Genomic DNA, 20,056 nt, shown 5'->3' with positions numbered 1-20,056 from the left:
ACGAAATGTTGAAATGAAAACAAAACAGAGTTGAATTTTTTTGATCAATAATAAATATCAACTCTGCATGTCAACACGGTTTTGACAGATTAAGCCATAACAAAAAAAAATTGTAATCAGCTTTTAGCTGTGGCCTACCTAAGAATTATTGTACCATGATGCATACCTTGCAAGATCTATTTAACAGGTCACGTAAGTAGCACAACAACAACTCTATTTTGGCCGAAAATTCTTCAATATGTCAAAATGTTTGTTTACGTTTTCATACAATTTATTCACAATAACAAAATATTTGACAGATTGAAACCAATCAGCTGGCCGTTTTACGCCACCTTATAATTTCATCATGATACCATGGTAGAATAAGAAAAGGTAGCAGCAATACACAGCTGACTGAACTGGGTTGTAACGTTAGTGTCAAATTTCATATGACATTTTATACGTTTATTTCTATTTCGATGTACATTAGGGACTTATATTTTTTGGGAAAAAAATATATCATTCGGAAAAAACCATTTCCCAGAAAGACTTCTTCATATCAATGATATGTAACCTCCTCCAAGTTCGAACGATAAACCGCGCAGTAAATCCCCGCTTGTAGAGGCGATACAACGTTTGTTAATATGTGAGGTATTTTGTTAAAATGTAAAAAAAATAAAGCCCTAATAAACATGTGCTTCTTTGATTTCTAAAACAAAACATTGAAGCAGCTTCTCCTTTTTTTATGAATTTCCAGCGACCCCAAACTTGTCTGCAAGAATTCTACTTTCTGCGAGAATTTATGCATTTAGTGGAATGATGTGGAAACATAAAAAATGAAAATGTAACGAATTTTCATTCATGTTTTCCAAAATATTCAACCAAATGTGAAAAATTATTAGTTTTTTAAATTCCAATAATTTATAGACATTTCCTTGTTTTGTTTACAAATACAACTGGCAGCATGATGAAATTATAAGGTGGCGTAAAACGGCCAGCTGATTGGTTTCAATCTGTCAAATATTTTGTTATTGTGAATAAATTGTATGAAAACGTAAACAAACATTTTGACATATTGAAGAATTTTCGGCCAAAATAGAGTTGTTGTTGTGCTACTTACGTGACCTGTTAAATAGATCTTGACTGGCAGTAACGTTACAAACAAAAACAAATTCCTTTGTGGTTGTTGTTCGAGTTGTATTTGTTGTAGTATTAACTTTACCTTGTATTTGTTCTACCATGCATGCATACAACAAATTATTGAGAGAAAATTTCCTTCTTCGTATGATTCGACGTCATAACCGATAGCAAACTTCTAATATTTCACAAAAAACCGACGTTACAACCGATATGACGCTATAAACGACGACGTTATAAGCGATTTCGACTTGGGAATTCAATCACAGTAATGTAAATTATGATCAGCTGTTTCTCGCGGAAATCAGAATCTTTATATCCCTAATTTTTATTCTCTCATTCTATTCTGTTTCGCATCAATGCTTGTTGCACGTTTTTTCAATTCATTTCAACTCAAGGTTTAAATTAACATCTTGTTGGGGATTGATTTTTTCTTTGTTTTCAATTAAAGATACGATTGCCTCCTATAAGCAACATCATGGGAACAATGAAAACTTTTGATATCGACATGTTTCCGTCTGACTTGGAATTCTCTGTCTTTACGGGAGACGAAATAAAGCGTCTAAGTGTTGTCAAGGTTATAACCGGACTCACATTTGATCCGTTGGGACATCCCTTGCCAGGAGGTTTGTATGACTGTTTAATGGGCACATTTGGAAAGCGTATGGAACCCTGTGGTACCTGTTTGGATATACAAAAATGTCCCGGACACATTGGCCACATTGAACTCAATGCATTGGTTTACAATCCGTTCTTTGTGAAGTTCGTTCAAAAGATATGCAACGTTTCGTGTATGAACTGCAACAAGTTGCAGATAAAAGGTATAAACAAAGTATATTTTTGAGAAAGTAATGGTTTAATGGAAACTGCATTTCAGATCACACCATGGAAATGCTGTCTTTGCAGCTGCGCCTTATTGAGGCTGGTTATGTTGTGGAAGCCCAAGAACTAGAACTGTATAAATCTGAAATTGTTTACAATAGCGAGGAGACTCGAGTAAAAACTGAGTATGGCGACTATGTCCATCCCCGTGTAGCTGAAATGTATCAACTTTTGGGAAAAGGTAAAAGTAACCAGGTGAACTTTACCAAAACATCGCGGGCAGTACGTGCTGCTATTATTAATGCAGCCTTACAGCGACCGATGTCCAAGAAATGCATCCACTGTCATCAGAATCTAAAAACTGTGCGTTACATGCACCACAAGTTGGTTTATTACATCAGTATGGCCGAAATGAAGAGCAAGTACGTAGGGGTGAACTGATTTTGAGACTACTCGTTATTGATAACATTCTTCTTCTAGGTTCAGCGATAAAGAAGGCTTATCCGGCCAACATAAGGTCATATTAGCTGATGAATGTAGAAAATTCTTACGCCAAGTCTATGAAAATCATCCCGAAATGCTGCGGTTATTTTTCCCTGTTCTGCAACTGGTTAGCAAATCAAAGGATAAAGATTTCTGCCCGGTGGATATATTTTTTATGGACACCATAACGGTAACTCCCCCCAAAGCACGTCCATCGAACATTTTACATGATCAAATAGTAGAACACGCCCAAACCGGTCTTTATCGTAATATCATCGAAAATAATTCCGTAATACGTGTCATCATGAAACACATTAAAGGAGATACAACGGATTTGTCAGAAGAAGCGCAGGTTTGATAAGCTTTTGAATGTTATAGTTTTTTTTTTATTTTCTTTGTTTTTTTTTTTTTTTTTATAGAATGTTTTTACTGGGGCCAAAGGTTCGAGTCCCTATGAAAAGCTGTACAACGCCTGGCAAGCTTTACAAACATCAGTAAATGTCCTACTTGATGTTAGCATGTCACGTGAAGCACAAAATTCCACGGGCTTGAAACAAGTATTGGAAAAGAAAGAGGGTCTAATTCGTAAGCACATGATGGGCAAACGTGTAAACTACGCGGCCCGTACTGTCATTACGCCAGATCCAAATATTAATGTTGAGGAAATTGGTATTCCCGATATATTTGCACGTAAATTATCCTATCCGGTACCGGTTACACCATGGAATGTTGCTGAACTACGTAAAATGGTTATGAATGGCCCAGACGTACATCCTGGGTAATTGTGTTTTCATAATACCTATTTCCATTAGATTAGCATTAATATATGTATGTTTTTTTTCATATTTTCAGAGCCAATTATATCCAGGATGAAAGAGGCTATACCACAGTTATACCAGCAAATAATCCAGCTAAACGTGAAAGTATGGCAAAACTTTTATTCAACTACCCAGAAAAGGGAATAAAAATTGTTCATCGTCATGTTCTAAACGGTGATATTCTGTTATTGAATCGTCAACCTTCTTTGCATAGGCCTTCAATTATGGCTCACAAAGCTCGCATATTACAAGGTGAAAAAACGTTCCGCTTACATTACTCAAATTGTAAGGCATATAATGCCGATTTCGATGGTGATGAAATGAACGCTCATTTGCCACAAAGTGAAGTTGCTCGCTCGGAAGCCTACAACTTGGGTGAGTTCTTAAATGATGAGTAGGTGGTATTTTTAACAAAAATTAAATATATATTGTTTTACAGTTAATGTTGCCAGCAATTATTTGGTACCGAAAGATGGCACCCCGTTGGGTGGTCTTATTCAGGATCATGTTATTTCTGGTGTAAAACTTTCCATTCGTGGCCGATTCTTTAATCGTGAAGACTATCAACAGTTGGTGTTTCAAGGTTTGTCTCACATAAAAACCAACATCATCCTTCTACCACCGACCATTATAAAACCAATAAAGTTGTGGTCAGGAAAACAGGTAATTAAGAAAATGTTTTATTTATTTTTATTAAGTCAAGTTTGGTAATATAGTTTGGTAAATTAGTGAATCTGAAACTATTACCATTGTAGAAGAGTAAAGAGATAATATCTAATGTAATGTAATATATACCATTCTATACCATTATAAGTTGTCATAAAGATAGTTACTTCACAGGTACATATTTTGTTCCATTGTATTCGCCCTAAAGACAGACTAAGAGACTTGTGGCGTACCCGAATAATGTGTGACAAATCTGTTGAAGAACCAGTTGGCGATCTCACACTTTCAGCTTAAATTGTCCAATTTCCATTGACTCATTAGTGAATCTGACACTATTACCGTTGTAGAAGAGTAAAGAGATAAGATCTAATGTTCTCACATAAGGCAGTCTTTTCAGGGAGAACAATAGGGTATATTTTGTAGTAAAAAATGGTGTTTCCATCTTTTTGTTTCTTTTTCGAGTTCGAGATACTTTCTTATCTCCGGTTGTAGATACCTCACCCATTGAGATATTCTAATTGTCTGTATGTCCGCCATGTTCGTAGTATATTTTGACAGTTGTCAATGTCAAGTCTTCTACTATTGAAACGACCATCTCTATCTCTTCTGGATCTTCTCATAGCATGCAACAATTAACTCCAGAAACGCAACCATGGAATGACCTTAAAGGATACTGCAGTTATTTTAGCTTGTTGAGAGAGAGGCCGTTTTCTGAAAGCAGGTCTTTTTTAAATAGCTGCGGAACCATTTTGAAATCATGGATCGTTCACAGATTTATAGTCCTTGATATACGGACCTTTAGGAAGATTGACTATCAAATCATCAAATCAAATACATAGTCATCGGTCTTGTTAAGCTTCTTTCAGGTAAACACGAACCAACCCGACTTTCTCATAGCTAGTGCCTTCCTCCATCTTAAAAGTTTATGTTGACAGGCATTGTTTAGGTCCAGTCTAGGCATTCCTGCTTGGAAAAATAGCATTTAATTGTATATGTATATTTGATCACCAATCAGTCATTGAATCTCCCTCTTTCCCTTGTCTGTTGTATTAAAAAATGTTACCGCTTCCCACAATAAATGGCTTATTTTAAAGATTCACTCTAAATCCGATATAGCAAAATGTTGATTAACTAACACCATTCCCTCTTTAGATTTCCTTTTACATTTCGCATAAATCTTTGGTCGACGTTGTTAAAACTTTTTATTTGCAGGTACTTTCAACAATTATCATAAATTTGATACCCGAAGGATATCCGGCAATAACATTAAATTCTGTGGCTAAAATTGCATCAAAGGTAAGGGCCATCTAAAAAGAACCTTTTGATGAGACAAACCGTTAAATTACTGTTTTTGATTCCAGCACTGGAATGTGAGTAAAAATCGATTGGGCGGTGGTAATCAGCTAAGGGAAAATGAAATGTCCGAAAGTCAAGTAATAATACGTAACGGTGAACTTCTTGCTGGTGTTTTGGATAAACAACAATATGGTGCCACCACATATGGTCTAATTCATTGCATGTATGAGGTAAGATCAAATGAAAGCCCACTAAAACTTTAACTTTTTCGGTACTACATTTTTTCATTTTTAGCTTTATGGTGGCAATACTTCGACTTGTTTACTTACCGCTTTTACCAAAGTCTTTACGTTTTTCCTACAACGTGAAGGGTTTACTTTGGGTGTAAAAGATATTTTGGTAACAGCAGAGGCTGATGCAGAGCGTCGTAAAATCATTCAGGAAAGTCGTGAAATTGGTAATGCTGCCTTGGCATCTGCTCTCGATTTGGATGAGGTGCCCTCGTTGGATGTGCTATCAGAGAAAATGGAAGAAGCCTATATAAAGGATCCAAAATTCCGTGTAATATTGGATCGTAAATATAAGGCCATGTTGGATAACTACACCAATGATATTAACAAGTAAGTGTACATTATATTTTGTTGATTAAAAAAAGTCTAATCCAATCTTCTATGTTACAGAACATGTTTACCTAATGGTTTAATTACCAAATTTCCCGAAAACAATCTGCAATTAATGGTACTGTCTGGTGCAAAGGGTTCCATGGTCAACACAATGCAAATTTCTTGTTTATTGGGTCAAATCGAATTGGAAGGCAAACGTCCACCGCTCATGATTTCCGGTAAATCCTTGCCCAGCTTTACTTCCTTTGAAACATCACCGAAATCTGGAGGCTATATAGATGGACGCTTTTTAACAGGCATTCAACCACAAGACTTCTTTTTCCATTGTATGGCTGGTCGTGAAGTAAGTAGATCTTGCCTCATGTGATTTTTGTCTCTCATTGCTTTCTATTTGTTTCACAACAGGGTCTTATCGATACTGCTGTCAAAACTTCACGTTCCGGCTATTTACAACGTTGTCTTATTAAACACTTGGAAGGGTTGTCGGTAAACTATGACTTAACAGTACGTGATAGCGATAATTGTGTTGTCCAATATCTCTATGGAGAAGATGGTTTAGATATTCTGAAATCTAAATTTTTCAACACGAAATTCTGCACTGAATTCCTTACTGAAAACTCTGCCGTTGTGGTACGACCACAAGAACTGGCCACCATTAAGGTGGAGGAGGAAGTTAATAAAGTACAACGTCATAATAAGAAAATCCGCTCATGGCTAAAGAAACATAATGCCGCATCCCAGATAGATAGAAGACATATCTCAGCATTTACACATTTCTCGGCCGAACTACGCAATGAAATTGAAGTTAACAAACCCAACAAACTGAATTCAAAAACTGGCAGGCGACGTATAGATGAAGCCATAATTAAATTGTGGCGTAAGGCCGATGATGAGAGCAAGGCTCAGTATGAGAAGAAATATCCCCGTTGTCCAGATCCCACGAATTCTATTTATCGCCAAGACTCCACCTACAGTTCGGTGTCGGAAAAAGTGGAACAAATTATTGCTGAGTATGTTGCAAAACACCCCGAACGCAAGGCTGCCGTCACTGATGTTATGTATGTGAAAAATGCCAAAGCATTAGCGGCACCAGGTGAACCAGTTGGCCTTTTGGCTGCTCAATCCATTGGTGAACCTTCTACTCAGATGACACTCAACACTTTCCATTTTGCTGGTCGTGGTGAAATGAACGTCACATTAGGTATCCCCCGTCTTCGTGAAATTCTAATGATGGCTTCGGCCAACATTAAAACTCCCTCCATGGACATACCCATTAAACCCAACCAAGAAGTGAATGCTGAAAAATTGCGTCTATCCTTGAATAGGGTAACCTTGGCTGATGTACTACAATGTAGGTTCTCTATAATTTCAAATTTCTCCAAGATTTAATCAAACAACTTAATTTCTTTCACCACATTAGATGTAAATGTTAAAACACAACTGGTACACAAACCCCAGAGAGCACAAAAGTTCGAATTAACCTTTCAGTTCCTGCCCCGAGAAGCATATAGAGAAGATTTCTGTGTAAAGCCTAAACAAATCATCAAGTATTTGAGCAAGAAATACTTTTCTCTTTTGTTCCGTGCTATTATAAAATCAAATAGCACCAAGGCTGCAGTGTAAGTTTTTAGTTAAGAATTCATAAATGTTATTTTCCATAAAAATAAAAATATTCACCATATTGTAGTATTGAAATGGGTGAAACCCAAAAAGAAGACAACTCAAATGATGACAAATTGGATGCTGGAGAAAGTGTGACGCAAAAGCAAAAAGAATCTGCCAACAATGATAATGACTCTTCCGATGATGAACAAGGGGATGTTGATAATGATGCAACGGGTCTCAAACTGAAATCTCGGAAAATGGATGAAAATGAATACGATGATCCTGATGATGCAGAAGAAATCAATGATGGTTTGTATTTCCTTGTAACAATTAGAGCAAAAAATGAAATTCCTTTATTTATAGCAAATGTAGACGAAGCTGATGAGGACGATGACACATTGGAAAATGTAGTTCCCAAAAATAACGCTGAAGATGATGATGAAGAGGGAGAGGAAGAAAAACCTGGAAAGACCGACAATATTACTGAAAAAGTGATGCTTAATTCAATGGTGGAAAATTATGTCTACGACAAAAAACATTACTTGTGGGCCAAATTGACATTTAATGTATGTGAAGCAGATTTTCGTTGCATAAACCTGCTCTAATCATCTTATCCTTTTCATTTTGCTTTCAGTTGGATATGAAGTACAAACAACCCAACATTTCATCCATCATTAAAGATTTGGCAGAAAAGTCGGTTGTTCATCAAGTGGATAATATTAAACGGGCCATCATATACAAGGGCAACAATGACGAACCTACCCTCAAGACCGATGGCATTAACATTGTGGAGATGTTCAAGCACAACACCATTCTCGACCTTAATCGTTTCTATTCGAACGACATACATGCCATTGCTCGCACATATGGCATTGAAGCAGCTGTTCGGGTTATTGTCCAAGAAGTAACGAACGTTTTCAAAGTCTATGGCATTACTGTAGATCGCCGTCACCTATCGTTAATTGCCGACTATATGACATTTGATGGAACATTCCAACCCTTATCCCGTAAAGGCATGGAACACTCCGCTTCACCTTTGCAGCAAATGTCTTTCGAATCTTGTTTGCAGTTTTTGAAGAATGCCGCTAGTATGGGCTGTGCAGATGAATTGAATTCACCTTCTAGTCGTTTGATGGTTGGTCTTCCAGTACGAAATGGTACAGGTGCTTTTGAATTACTAACTAAAATATGTTAAAAAATAATAAAGTTGACAATAAAGAAAATTGGACTAAGCCCTTTGTGGATTTTTATTTTATTGAAATGTAAAAAATTATATTTGTCTATAAAAGGTCAATTTGAGTCTTCTGAACTGTCTGAGTAGGCCGATAACAGGGATAAACCACTACCACCTGTTGCTGATTTCTTGTTACTGCTGCCTTCTTCTGTTTGGATAGCAGATGAACTCTTGCTTTCTGGCTGACTTGTATTTTCGACTATATTCTCTATTTGGGTTTGGGTTTCATTAGTGGTGGAAGTTTTCGGTTTTACCACAACTAAAGGTTGTTTCCGTTTTACAATACTACTCAAAGCAACTTTACTGGAATTTGATGTATTACTACTCCCCACCGGTTTCTTGAAAGTAATAGCAAATTCACTAGTTTTTTGGACTTTTGAAGGTGTGGGTTCATCGTCTTTTATTTCCTCAATTATTTCTTCAGCAACGATTTTCTTTTTGGTGGGATCTGTGTTTTTATTTTTAAAATTAATGGATCTAAAATGAGAATAGTAGAACGGAACGTAATTAATAGTTTATTTTCTTACAAGCTGAAAACTAACATACTTCACATATTCCTCGTCCTCCCTTTCTTGACGCTCCAGACGTTCTCTCTCGGTTTCCTTAGTGTTGTACTGTTGTAACATGGTTTCATAGTCCACAGTCTCCTGACGGCGATTTAAATCTCTTAACTCTTCCAACGATTCCAGCATCTCAATTTCGTTCCTCGATTGCTGTGTGCGGTTTTCTAACAATTTCATTGGATTGTTGGCTTCTTCTTCACGCAATTCTTCCTCCTCTCGGCGAGCTTGTTCTTCGGCCATCTTTAAAGCCATAAAGTTTCTAGTGGCTCCGGCTTCAATTTCATAGTCAGTGTTTTTAGGGTCTGTCTTAAAGGATATCTCCTGCAGACATCGAGTGCACTTTATATAGAAACGATAAATTCGTATTCCCAGATAGGTCTCATGCTCCACATCTTCTTTGCGTGCATTGAATTTCTTTCCCTTGTAAATGTATTCACCGCAAGTTTTGCAGCGCATATTAAATGGTGCCATCAGACGTACAGTGTATTGCCGATTTTTGGACAATTTCATGCGCGGTATTTTCGATGGATCGAAATCCGGCGGATAGTATTTCTATAAATGAAACATGTTGTACTTATTATTTCCGCGATTCTAAATTTGATTTATGCATACTTACATTCAATACTTTACGTTCAGACATTTTGCTTCAACTTAAATATAATTAGGATATGTATAAATTTAAACAGCACGAGAGGAGACAGTCAAGAAGTCCACATTAAATCAAGGTAATTACAAAAACAAATTTGGTCCAACACGCTGTGACTTTTCCAACTTGGGTTTATTTGATGAACAAAAGTTCAACGAAAGAGTACGATAAAAGAGAGCAACCGATAAAAATGGGTAACCAAAACAAAGGAGGAGAATGCGAAACAACAACAATTGTAGTGTTGTCAATATGGTCAGAATGTGCAGATTTTAGACGCTAATTTCAGCTTTAAGGGCCAAACCTATTATTATTTATTATGTATTTTTGAACGCACTGAACATTTAGAGAAGGTAGAAGTGACAATCAGCTGTATTTTTACTTTTTTTGTAATGGGCCATTTAGGTATGACTTCATTAGCCGGATTTAGCGCATTATCAGGTTTTATTTGCTAAATCCGGCCAAAATCTACCAGATTTCCCATACAAAAATAAACCCTCGTATTGAGTGGATTTGTTTTGAATCCGGCATAAATCCTCGAATACAAATGCAAAAAGTTGCAAGCTGGCACAAGAAACAAGGTAGATGCTTCGGCGAATTACTACAACAAAAATAATTTAGAATGTAAAAATTTTTAAACAAGTCAAAAAAATTAAATTTTCTTTGATATACAAAGTTGATTTTAATCAACCAAGATCAATATTTACGACGTGTAAACGAAAAGATAATGCATTATTTGCTCATTAGTTAGAATTAGTAGCATAATGTGCTAACATTTACAATATTAAACAATAAATTTGTAATTTGCCGTATGTTTTTTGACGTTTCAAATTCGATCAGCAGTGGGATTCTGTAACTCATTTTTACTGTTATCGACAAAAATCGGTAAAATTAAATCGCAAAATTATGACTAAAATCATGAAGAAAAGTTGGCATCACTGTTTGTGCCGGTAGAGGCTAGCGACTACTTTTTATTCATCGTTAACTTACCGAAAAATTTCGTTAATTATCGAAATTATAAGCATTTTATTTTTAAGTTTTTGCCTTTTTAGGGGCGAAGGCCAATATTTGTGAGATTTTAATTAATTTAATTAATCGAGCTTCATGACCTAAGGAGATTACATTGAAAAATTGATATCTAGCGAAGTCCTACACACACATCAACCGCTATGCGACGATCGTTTCGTTAGCTGGTTAGGCTAACATCATCAGGCATATTAGATGTTGTTGTTGCTAGACAATTTTCGCCATTTGGAGCCCCTATTTATACATCCAAGATTGCAAATTTGCATTTGTGAATTTCAAATTGAAGCTTTTTTATTTCCAAAGACGACTCATTTGTCCCCCTTCTATTCCAGAAATCAATTTTTCAATATTACATTCATATTACAGCCAATGGATTTTTTTCCCATCGTAGACTGTATATCTCTTTCACATCGAAAGATTTTTTAAGTGGATTGTGGTTCAGAACGCTAAGACGTCGGCAAAATTGTCTGTTAGTTGGCGACGACCCAGGTTAGAATCCCAGCCGGGCTCAGCTGAATTTTTATTTTTAAGTTTTTGCCTTTTTTGGGGCGAAGGCCACTATTTGTGAGATTTTAATTAATTTAATAAATCGAGCTTCATGACCTAAGGAGATTACATTGAAAAATTGATATCTAGCGAAGTCCTACACACACATCAACCGCTTTGCGACGATCGTTTCGTTAGCTGGTTAGGCTAACATCATCAGGCATATTAGATGTTGTTGTTGCTAGACAATTTTCGCCATTTGGAGCCCCTATTTATACATTCAAGATTGCAAATTTGCATTTGTGAATTTCAAATTGAATCTTTTTTATTTCCAATTTTATCGACAATTACCGATAACAGCAAAAATGAGTTACAGAATCACACTACAGATTGCCTGATGGATCTACCATATACTATGTTTACATTTACGAAATCCACTCGATTTCAACTGTCAATTCCATTGCTCAAACGTCAAATGAAATCCAATCGATTTCAGATGAGTTTTCATTTGACGTATACACAATGGAATTGACAGGTGAAATCGTAAATGTAAACATAGTATTAAGCTCTGTTCCAGAACTAAAAAGTTTTTACAATTTTTACCACTTTTACACATTTTGCGTTCCCGTACACAAAATTTACATGAAAATCGTTTACGACTTTTACCACTTTATAAAGTATGGGAACAGGCCATTGGTAATAGTGCTATGAACAAAAATCAGCTGACTGTCATTTAAATCCTCCAAAATGAATATCTAAATGCAATGAGATTTGTTCTGGATTTATTAAATCCAATTGAGGATTTATGGATAGTCTAAATGAGCTAAAAAGTTTGGTTTTAAACAATAAATCTGGCAACGCCATGCCTGAGTAGACGTGTTTTTTTCATCGCGGCTGATCATTTGCTAGTTTTATTAATTCTATTTTAAACGTCGTACATATGAAATCCTTTTGGCGCCTCCTGCAGTTTTTAAATTGAAGAGAATTTATGTCTCAAGCAATTTAATTGTAATATTATTAATATACATAATTTTCTAAGAAAAGTTGTTGCATAACTTTTCTGGTTGATCCTGATTGGTGTGTTGTTATTGCTGCTTCTATACCTTGCTGCTGTTGTTGGCTGTTTTTTCTTGTATTGCTGTTCTTATATTCTTCACTATGCCAAGCACGTCAAAGGCATTTAAATGCGGGGTTTGTAATGACTCTGTAACAAAGACACATGGAGGAATTATATGCAAAATATGTAAAACATGGTTACATCCTACGTGTTCCAAAGTCACTGAAAAAGAATTAAATGCTTTGCGAGCAATTAAGACTCCTTATTTTATTTGTTTCACATGTGAGGAAAGTCTTAAAGATAATAGAAACCGTGGCATTGTAGAGGAAATTCGGAGCCTGAATGAAAAGTTTGACCGACAGTTTGATGGATTTAATAACACTGTTACATCGGCTCTTGATAACATAAACAAGGAAATGAGTGCCTGTTTTTCCGAACTTAAAAGTGAAATCAAGATTTGTAATGAGAAAGTAAACAAACTAGAAACAAATATGTCATCCAGAATAGCAGTTCTTGAAACCGAAGTAAATGTTTTGCATCGAAGACTAAACCGATCTAACTTCTTAATTGGTGGTTTACCATCGGGGCTAGCGGACCTATTTGCTCCCGTTTTGGAATTGGCTAAATTTTTTAAGGTGCCACTCTCTAGAAATGACATCAATTATGTTGGCTACATTGGTAAAAAAACGCAAGTTTTAGTTAAATTGAATAATGTGGCTGCGCGGGATGCTATCATGGGAGAATATTTCAGTACCAGAACACTCAGAATTTGTGACATAGTAAATGGCGAAGGAGAAGATCTCACAAATCGAGTCTACTTAAACGAGCATTTTTATCCAGCAGCCGCTGCACTCAATACAATTTGTAAGAGACTTCGTCGTCAAAATATAATTTCCAAGTTTAAAGTCTTACCCTGCGTTTACAAATGCCAGAATTGGCAAGACAATAGCAAAAATACAAACCTTTTTCACAAATACATTTATAAATTTTTAAATATGTATAGAGCAAAGTATGAATGTATTGGTGAAAATGGTTTGTAACTTTGCTATTGTCTTGCCAGTACTGTCTGTGTGTAAACGCCTAGTTAAACTCTGACAAGCTGCAGGCTAAATTGGTTCTGAATGATGGCAAGGAAATATACGCTGATAGTAATAAATGTGCTGAGTTATTGAATGGATCTGAAGCTATGCAAACTTAATATAATTATAGAATATTATTATTATCATATACATCAAATATTTATACACCAGATCTCAATTTTTACATATATTTTTTTTCTGCATGATTTTTTTCAGATTGTTAGCCATGAACCTTTATTTTTTATGCATTTGTTATATATCTCATTGTTTATAAAAATGATTAGCTGCATGAATTATTTTTTGTTATGGATTTGTTTTCGAAAATTATATTGTTAAAAGTTCTTCATTGGCTCCCCCCAATTATTATTCTAATATTTTTATTTGGTTTTAATGTCTCTTAGTGATAATCTCGGTCCGATTGTTAGCAATAATTCATACATTAAGTCCGTTTTGTGCTCGCGTCATAATGAAGTGAAAATGGCGCATTTAAATTGTAGGAGCATAAAGCCTAAGCTCAAGCTCGATGAGCTGCGTCACATTTTGGAGGGCAATGTATTTCATCTCTTCGCTGTTTCTGAAACCTGGCTTACCAGCGAGGTATCTAATAGAGCCGTCTCCATACCAGGATATAAACTCTGTTGTAATGATCGCCAATTTTCGGGCAGAGGTGGCGGTGTAGGAATTTTTGTGTGTAATGGACTGTCATATAAAACTGTAATTAGAATTTCTATTCCTGGCTGCGAATCTCTATTCATTGAATTGTCTTTTGGTGATTCCAAGGTTCTGTTTGGCGTAGTGTACTTACCCACGGGCAATTTGTATAATTTTGAATGTTATCATTTAAATCTTTTTTATGAATACCCTAACATTATTATGTTGGGGGATTTTAATGTTAATTTGTTTGATGAGTCCAAGGCTACTACTTTTCGTTCCCTTTGTGCTAGGTATAACATATCCATCATTCACAACTCACAACCGACACACTTCGATTTGAGCAGAAGATCGACTTCACTGATAGATTTTGCATTGGTTAGCGATGTATCATCTGTAAACTATAGTCATCAGGTTCAATGTCCGTCAGTCTCTGACCATGCCCTCATATTTTTGTCTCTTTGCTTCGACTTTAATTGCCCCTCGGAATTTATAGAATACCGGAATTTTAACGAATTAAACTGGGAGCGTTTTTTCTCGTTTTTGCATGATTTTGACTTTAACGTTTTATTAGGTGAGTCTGATGTAAATATAAAATATTCCCATATTTCCCTGTTATTTGAGAATCTATACTCATGTGTACCAATTGTAAGAAAACAAATTAAACGACAGGTAGATGATTGGTTTAATGCCAGAGATATTGAATTTGCAAGATCGCTAAGAGATCTAGCTTTCTCTGCATTTCAGACAGATCGTTGTTCTAGAAATTGGTCAACGTATTGCAGATACCGAAACAGGGCTAGGACGGTTATTCGTAGAGCAAAAAGGAATCATTATTCTACTCTTTTTAGGAGGTTGAATACAGCTGGTATCTGGAAGTTACTGGAAAACTCTGGTTGTGTCAGGAATGACACCGATGATTTCTATATGGATGTAAACGATATAAACAATGCATTTGTTGGTAGTGATTCAGGGTCTGAAGAGGAAATTGATTTCAGCCAGTTCATTGACTCTAACTCTTCTTTTTCTTTTCAGTCGGTTACTGGTTCCGTAATATTTGAGTCATTAAATAAAGTGAAATCCAAGTCAGTAGGCGTTGACAAGCTACCAATAAAATGTATAAAGATGATTTATCCGCACGTTTCCGATATTTTACTCCATTTTGTAAATTATGTTCTTATGACTTCTACTTTCCCTCAGTCTTGGAAGAAAGCTCGAATTGTCCCTATTCCTAAGATTAAGGGTGTTAGATGCCCGGATGATCTTCGACCAATTTCGATCCTCCCAGCAATATCCAAAATGGTGGAAATTATTATGAAGGACCAAATTTTGGACTATGCATCGAGAATGATATCTGATACCCAATTTGCGTTTCGGCGCGGGCACAATACCACTCACTTACTCATAGAAGCTACTGATTGCATTCGCCAGAACATTAATGAGGGTAAAGTATCTGTACTCGTTTCTCTCGATCTATCGAAGGCATTTAACTCTATTAATCATGTTCATATGATTATGAAACTAAAAAATATTTTCAGATTTTCGACTACTGCTTGCAAACTAATTTATTCATATCTTACTGGAAGGTCGCAGTTTGTCTCCTTGAATGGCTGTGAATCCGATACAGTTAACCTTTATAGCGGCATACCTCAAGGCTCTGTGTTAGGCCCACTCTTATTCATACTATATGTGAATGATTTGGTGAATTATACTGGTACAGAATTCTGCAAAACCTTTCAGTTTGCTGATGACATTTTTTTACTCTTTAATGGTCACAGTGATACTTCTACCCTGCTTGAACGACATATTAATGTATGTCTTAGTCGATTTTCTTCTTGGGCATCATTAAATTTTCTTTCTATTAATACTTCTAAGACGAAGGCTATAATGTTTGGAGTGTTTAATAATAGGTATCCTGCTATCAATGTTAACTTGCTGAATGAAAATGTTGAATTTGTTACTCACCACAGATGTTTGGGTGTCGATATTGATAACGACCTGTCTTTTAAATATCAAATTGACTTTATATCTGGAAAGGTCTGGTCTACGCTGCGAAGGATTCATGCTGCCAATTTGTATATCCCTTTTCCTATAAAAGAGAAATTGGCCCATGCTCTGCTTATGCCTACAATTTTGTATGGTTTCGAAGTTGTGTCTGGAACAACTGGGGTGAATCTTGTCCGTTTGCGGAGAATTGTAAATTCGATTGTCCGTTTTGTATGTATATAATGTTCGAAGAAGGGATCACATTTCTGGATATGTAAAAAGATTCATTGGTTGTTCCTTTAATGACTTTACCCGATCTCGAAATCTCCTTTCTTTTTATAATATAGTAAAGAACAGAAAACCAACAACTTTGATGAGATGTTTTAGATTTTCGCATTCAACTAGGAACCCACAATTGGTTATTCCTAGAATCTACAAAAATTCCTACACAAGATCATTTCTGATTTGGATTTCGCGATGTTGGAATGCATTGCCTCATGAACTTCGAATTTTTTCCCACACAAATAATGTTTTTCGATTGAAACTTCTTCAGCATTTTGCATCTAATTAATATCATCTTATGCTTTTTTGTTTTGCGTCGAATTCTTTGATCATTAACTTGCGAATTATAGTTAACATGGACATTAAATACTATATTGCTTATATTTATGGCTGGGGAGCCGATAGATAGTGAAAGATAAATAAATAGGAGTTTGGTAATTTTTATGGAATAAATATGTGTAGTAGTTTGTACATTATATACCTTACATGTTATTCCTATTTATATCTTATTTGAACTTGTTATTTCTATTCGTGTGTTACCCAGTCTTATATAAACTACTTTGAATATTATTATATATGAGTTAGCCTACTATAATTTATTTCAATGTATACATTCTAAAATATGTCAAATGAAAATAAATAAATATTCAGTTTTGTCATATTGGTTGAAAAGGACAGACGTGTTCAAATCATTACTGGCTACAATTTTCAGAAGTGGGATCGAATTTTTTTTTCTTTCAAACAATTTTGTGTGCTTATTCAATGGAGAATATTATTGGAAAGGATGATACCGTTCCACAATTACGTATGTGGTTACAACAGCTCGGTTTACCATCTTCAGGCACAAAAAGTATGCTTTTACTAAGGCTGAACGAAAATCCTGCTGCCGAAAGAGGCAATTGTCCCGAATTGGTAAGGAATGTGACGGATGAAGCGGAGAATGCTAGTGAAGATGAACGCAATGATTTTGCTGAGGATTGTGGAAAAGAAGAAGAGAATGAAATTCAGACTGAAAGGAAGTTAGAAAGAATTGAGGAAGCACACCAAAATGGGTCAATGGCTGAAGAGAGAAATGAAGCTTCAAGATTTAATATAATGAAGAAAGAACTGCAACTCTTGAAGCGAGAGAACGAACTTCTGAATCGGGAGAATGAGTTTTTGAAAAAAGTGATGGAATATGAAAAAAGTGCTGATTTTGAACGTGCTGGACAAAAAGAATTTTGCGTGAAACAGTTTGGAATTGGAAATAGAGATGGTGAGAAAATAGATCCGATGTTTGGAATCATTAAGGATATTGTCCCTGATTATGATGGGGTTGTACAACCTGACGTTTGGGTACGCCAATTCCGGGAAATCCTCGAAGTTTATCATGTGAATGAGAAGACCGCAAAGGCTCTATTGTTGAGCAAACTAAAAGGAAAGGTCCAGAAGTGGTTACACAACAAACCGAATTTTGTTACCCAAGATGTCGATGTATTGTTGAATGAAATTAAAGATGTTTTCTCCGTGAAGGTAAACAAACGTTCGTTGCGTCGTAAGTTTGAAGCGAGAACATGGCAATATGAAGAATCATTTATAGATTATTATGACGACAAAATATTACTGGCTAACAACGTTGATATCGCAGATGACGAACTGTATCATAGACGGTATTCCCGACAAGCAGCTCAAAATACAGGCAAGCCTACAATGTTATAAGGACAAATCCCAACTGTTGCAAGCCTTTTCAAGAATAAATTTGGAGAAACCGGAATCGATGTATATCAGAGGAGTATTCCAAAGAAATCAGGACAATAACATTAAATGTTTCAATTGTAATAAACTGGGCCATATGGCAACAGATTGTGAGAAGCCGAAGAATGATTTTGGACCATGTTATGGATGTGGAAGTTTTGAACAGGGTGTGGCAACCCGTCCTCATCAGAAAAGTGAAGCTCAACTAGTAGAAGAGAGATCAAATGATGAAAATAGGGACATGTTTGTGCAATCAATTATGGCAATTGAAATCGAAGAAAGTGGCGTATGTGAACCTAAAATTGTTAAATGTCTTGAAGTTAGTGACAGGAAAAATTGTTTTGTGGATAGTTCCGGGAAAAGAAAGCAAAATGTAGACGCACCAAGTTTGAGTAATGGTGTACCAGCATTGGATTCGAACACATTTGAAAACAATTTAATAATATGCCAGAATAGACATAGAAAGCAAAAAGGTATATTTGATCAGCTACAGAAAAATGAAATTTCGAAAGCGGATTTAAGTGTAAACCGGGAATTAAGAAGAAAAGAAGCAAAGAAAAAACAGGAAGTCCTTCAATGCGATCATGAAAATTACTTCAATATAACCCGAAAAGAACCAAGAACTTATAAGATCGGAGATTATGTAACGGTAAAAAATTTCGAGAATTCTGGAGGTGTTTCGAAAACACGCAGACATGAATATAGAGGTCCATATAAAGTAACAAAAATATTAGATAATGATCGTTATTTGGTTCAAGATGCTGACGGTTTTCAGTTGTTTCGAAAAGGTGGGTGGGCGGTCTCAAATATGCGCCCTTGGTCTAATAGTCGTGTGAAGTTATAGCCAATGAGAGATCTGGAGCTCTCTCGGTCAGAATGGCCGAATTGTAGTAGTTTGTACATTATATACCTTACATGTTATTCCTATTTATATCTTATTTGAACTTGTTATTTCTATTCGTGTGTTACCCAGTCTTATATAAACTACTTTGAATATTATTATATATGAGTTAGCCTACAATAATTTATTTCAATGTATACATTCTAAAATATGTCAAATGAAAATAAATAAATATTCAGTTTTGTCATATTGGTTGAAAAGGACAGACGTGTTCAAATCATTACTGGCTACAATTTTCAGAAGTGGGATCGAATTTTTTTTTCTTTCAAACAATTTTGTGTGCTTATTCAATGGAGAATATTATTGGAAAGGATGATACCGTTCCACAATTACGTATGTGGTTACAACAGCTCGGTTTACCATCTTCAGGCACAAAAAGTATGCTTTTACTAAGGCTGAACGAAATTCCTGCTGCCGAAAGAGGCAATTGTCCCGAATTGGTAAGGAATGTGACGGATGAAGCGGAGAATGCTAGTGAAGATGAACGCAATGATTTTGCTGAGGATTGTGGAAAAGAAGAAGAGAATGAAATTCAGACTGAAAGGAAGTTGGAAAGAATTGAGGAAGCACACCAAAATGGGTCAATGGCTGAAGAGAGAAATGAAGCTTCAAGATTTAATATAATGAAGAAAGAACTGCAACTCTTGAAGCGAGAGAACGAACTTCTGAATCGGGAGAATGAGTTTTTGAAAAAAGTGATGGAATATGAAAAAAGTGCTGATTTTGAACGTGCTGGACAAAAAGAATTTTGCGTGAAACAGTTTGGAATTGGAAATAGAGATGGTGAGAAAATAGATCCGATGTTTGGAATCATTAAGGATATTGTCCCTGATTATGATGGGGTTGTACAACCTGACGTTTGGGTACGCCAATTCCGGGAAATCCTCGAAGTTTATCATGTGAATGAGAAGACCGCAAAGGCTCTATTGTTAAGCAAACTAAAAGGAAAGGTCCAGAAGTGGTTACACAACAAACCGAATTTTGT

The 20,056-nt window shown here is 35.8% G+C and overlaps 2 protein-coding genes across 4 annotated transcripts; one reads left to right on the top strand and one right to left on the bottom strand.

Moving 5' to 3' along the window:
- The first annotated feature begins 1,241 nt into the window (after positions 1 to 1,241).
- On the top strand, positions 1,242 to 8,661 carry Polr1A (RNA polymerase I subunit RpI1). 3 transcript variants are annotated; one of them, XM_073957830.1, is made up of 16 exons: positions 1,242 to 1,384; positions 1,568 to 1,937; positions 1,994 to 2,360; positions 2,419 to 2,773; positions 2,841 to 3,199; positions 3,274 to 3,614; positions 3,679 to 3,902; positions 5,118 to 5,201; positions 5,267 to 5,431; positions 5,496 to 5,821; positions 5,882 to 6,167; positions 6,230 to 7,175; positions 7,245 to 7,443; positions 7,512 to 7,738; positions 7,793 to 7,995; positions 8,064 to 8,661. In XM_073957830.1, exons 2-16 carry the CDS (start codon positions 1,595 to 1,597, stop codon positions 8,622 to 8,624), a joined length of 4,986 nt encoding a protein of 1,661 aa, XP_073813931.1. In that variant the 5' UTR covers positions 1,242 to 1,384; positions 1,568 to 1,594; the 3' UTR covers positions 8,625 to 8,661. The 3 variants fall into 3 exon arrangements, with proteins under 3 accessions (XP_073813931.1, XP_073813930.1, XP_073813929.1); XM_073957829.1 differs by having other exon boundaries at positions 1,242 to 1,389; XM_073957828.1 differs by lacking the exon at positions 1,242 to 1,384 and having other exon boundaries at positions 1,432 to 1,937.
- Positions 8,653 to 10,017, bottom strand: LOC141387728 (splicing factor YJU2). Its single transcript, XM_073957831.1, has 3 exons — positions 9,843 to 10,017; positions 9,210 to 9,778; positions 8,653 to 9,140 (listed from the first exon to the last, which is right to left on the bottom strand). Exons 1-3 carry the CDS (start codon positions 9,864 to 9,866, stop codon positions 8,720 to 8,722), a joined length of 1,014 nt encoding a protein of 337 aa, XP_073813932.1. The 5' UTR covers positions 9,867 to 10,017; the 3' UTR covers positions 8,653 to 8,719.
- Positions 10,018 to 20,056: the final 10,039 nt, after the last annotated feature.

Source organism: Musca autumnalis, unplaced genomic scaffold, assembly GCF_047663935.1.
Source record: "Musca autumnalis isolate F117 unplaced genomic scaffold, ASM4766393v1 scaffold_5, whole genome shotgun sequence".
In the NCBI taxonomy this organism is placed as follows: Eukaryota; Metazoa; Arthropoda; class Insecta; order Diptera; family Muscidae; genus Musca; species Musca autumnalis.
The sequence above is the reverse complement of the archived record's forward strand: the minus strand, read 5'-3'. Positions and strand labels throughout refer to the sequence as shown.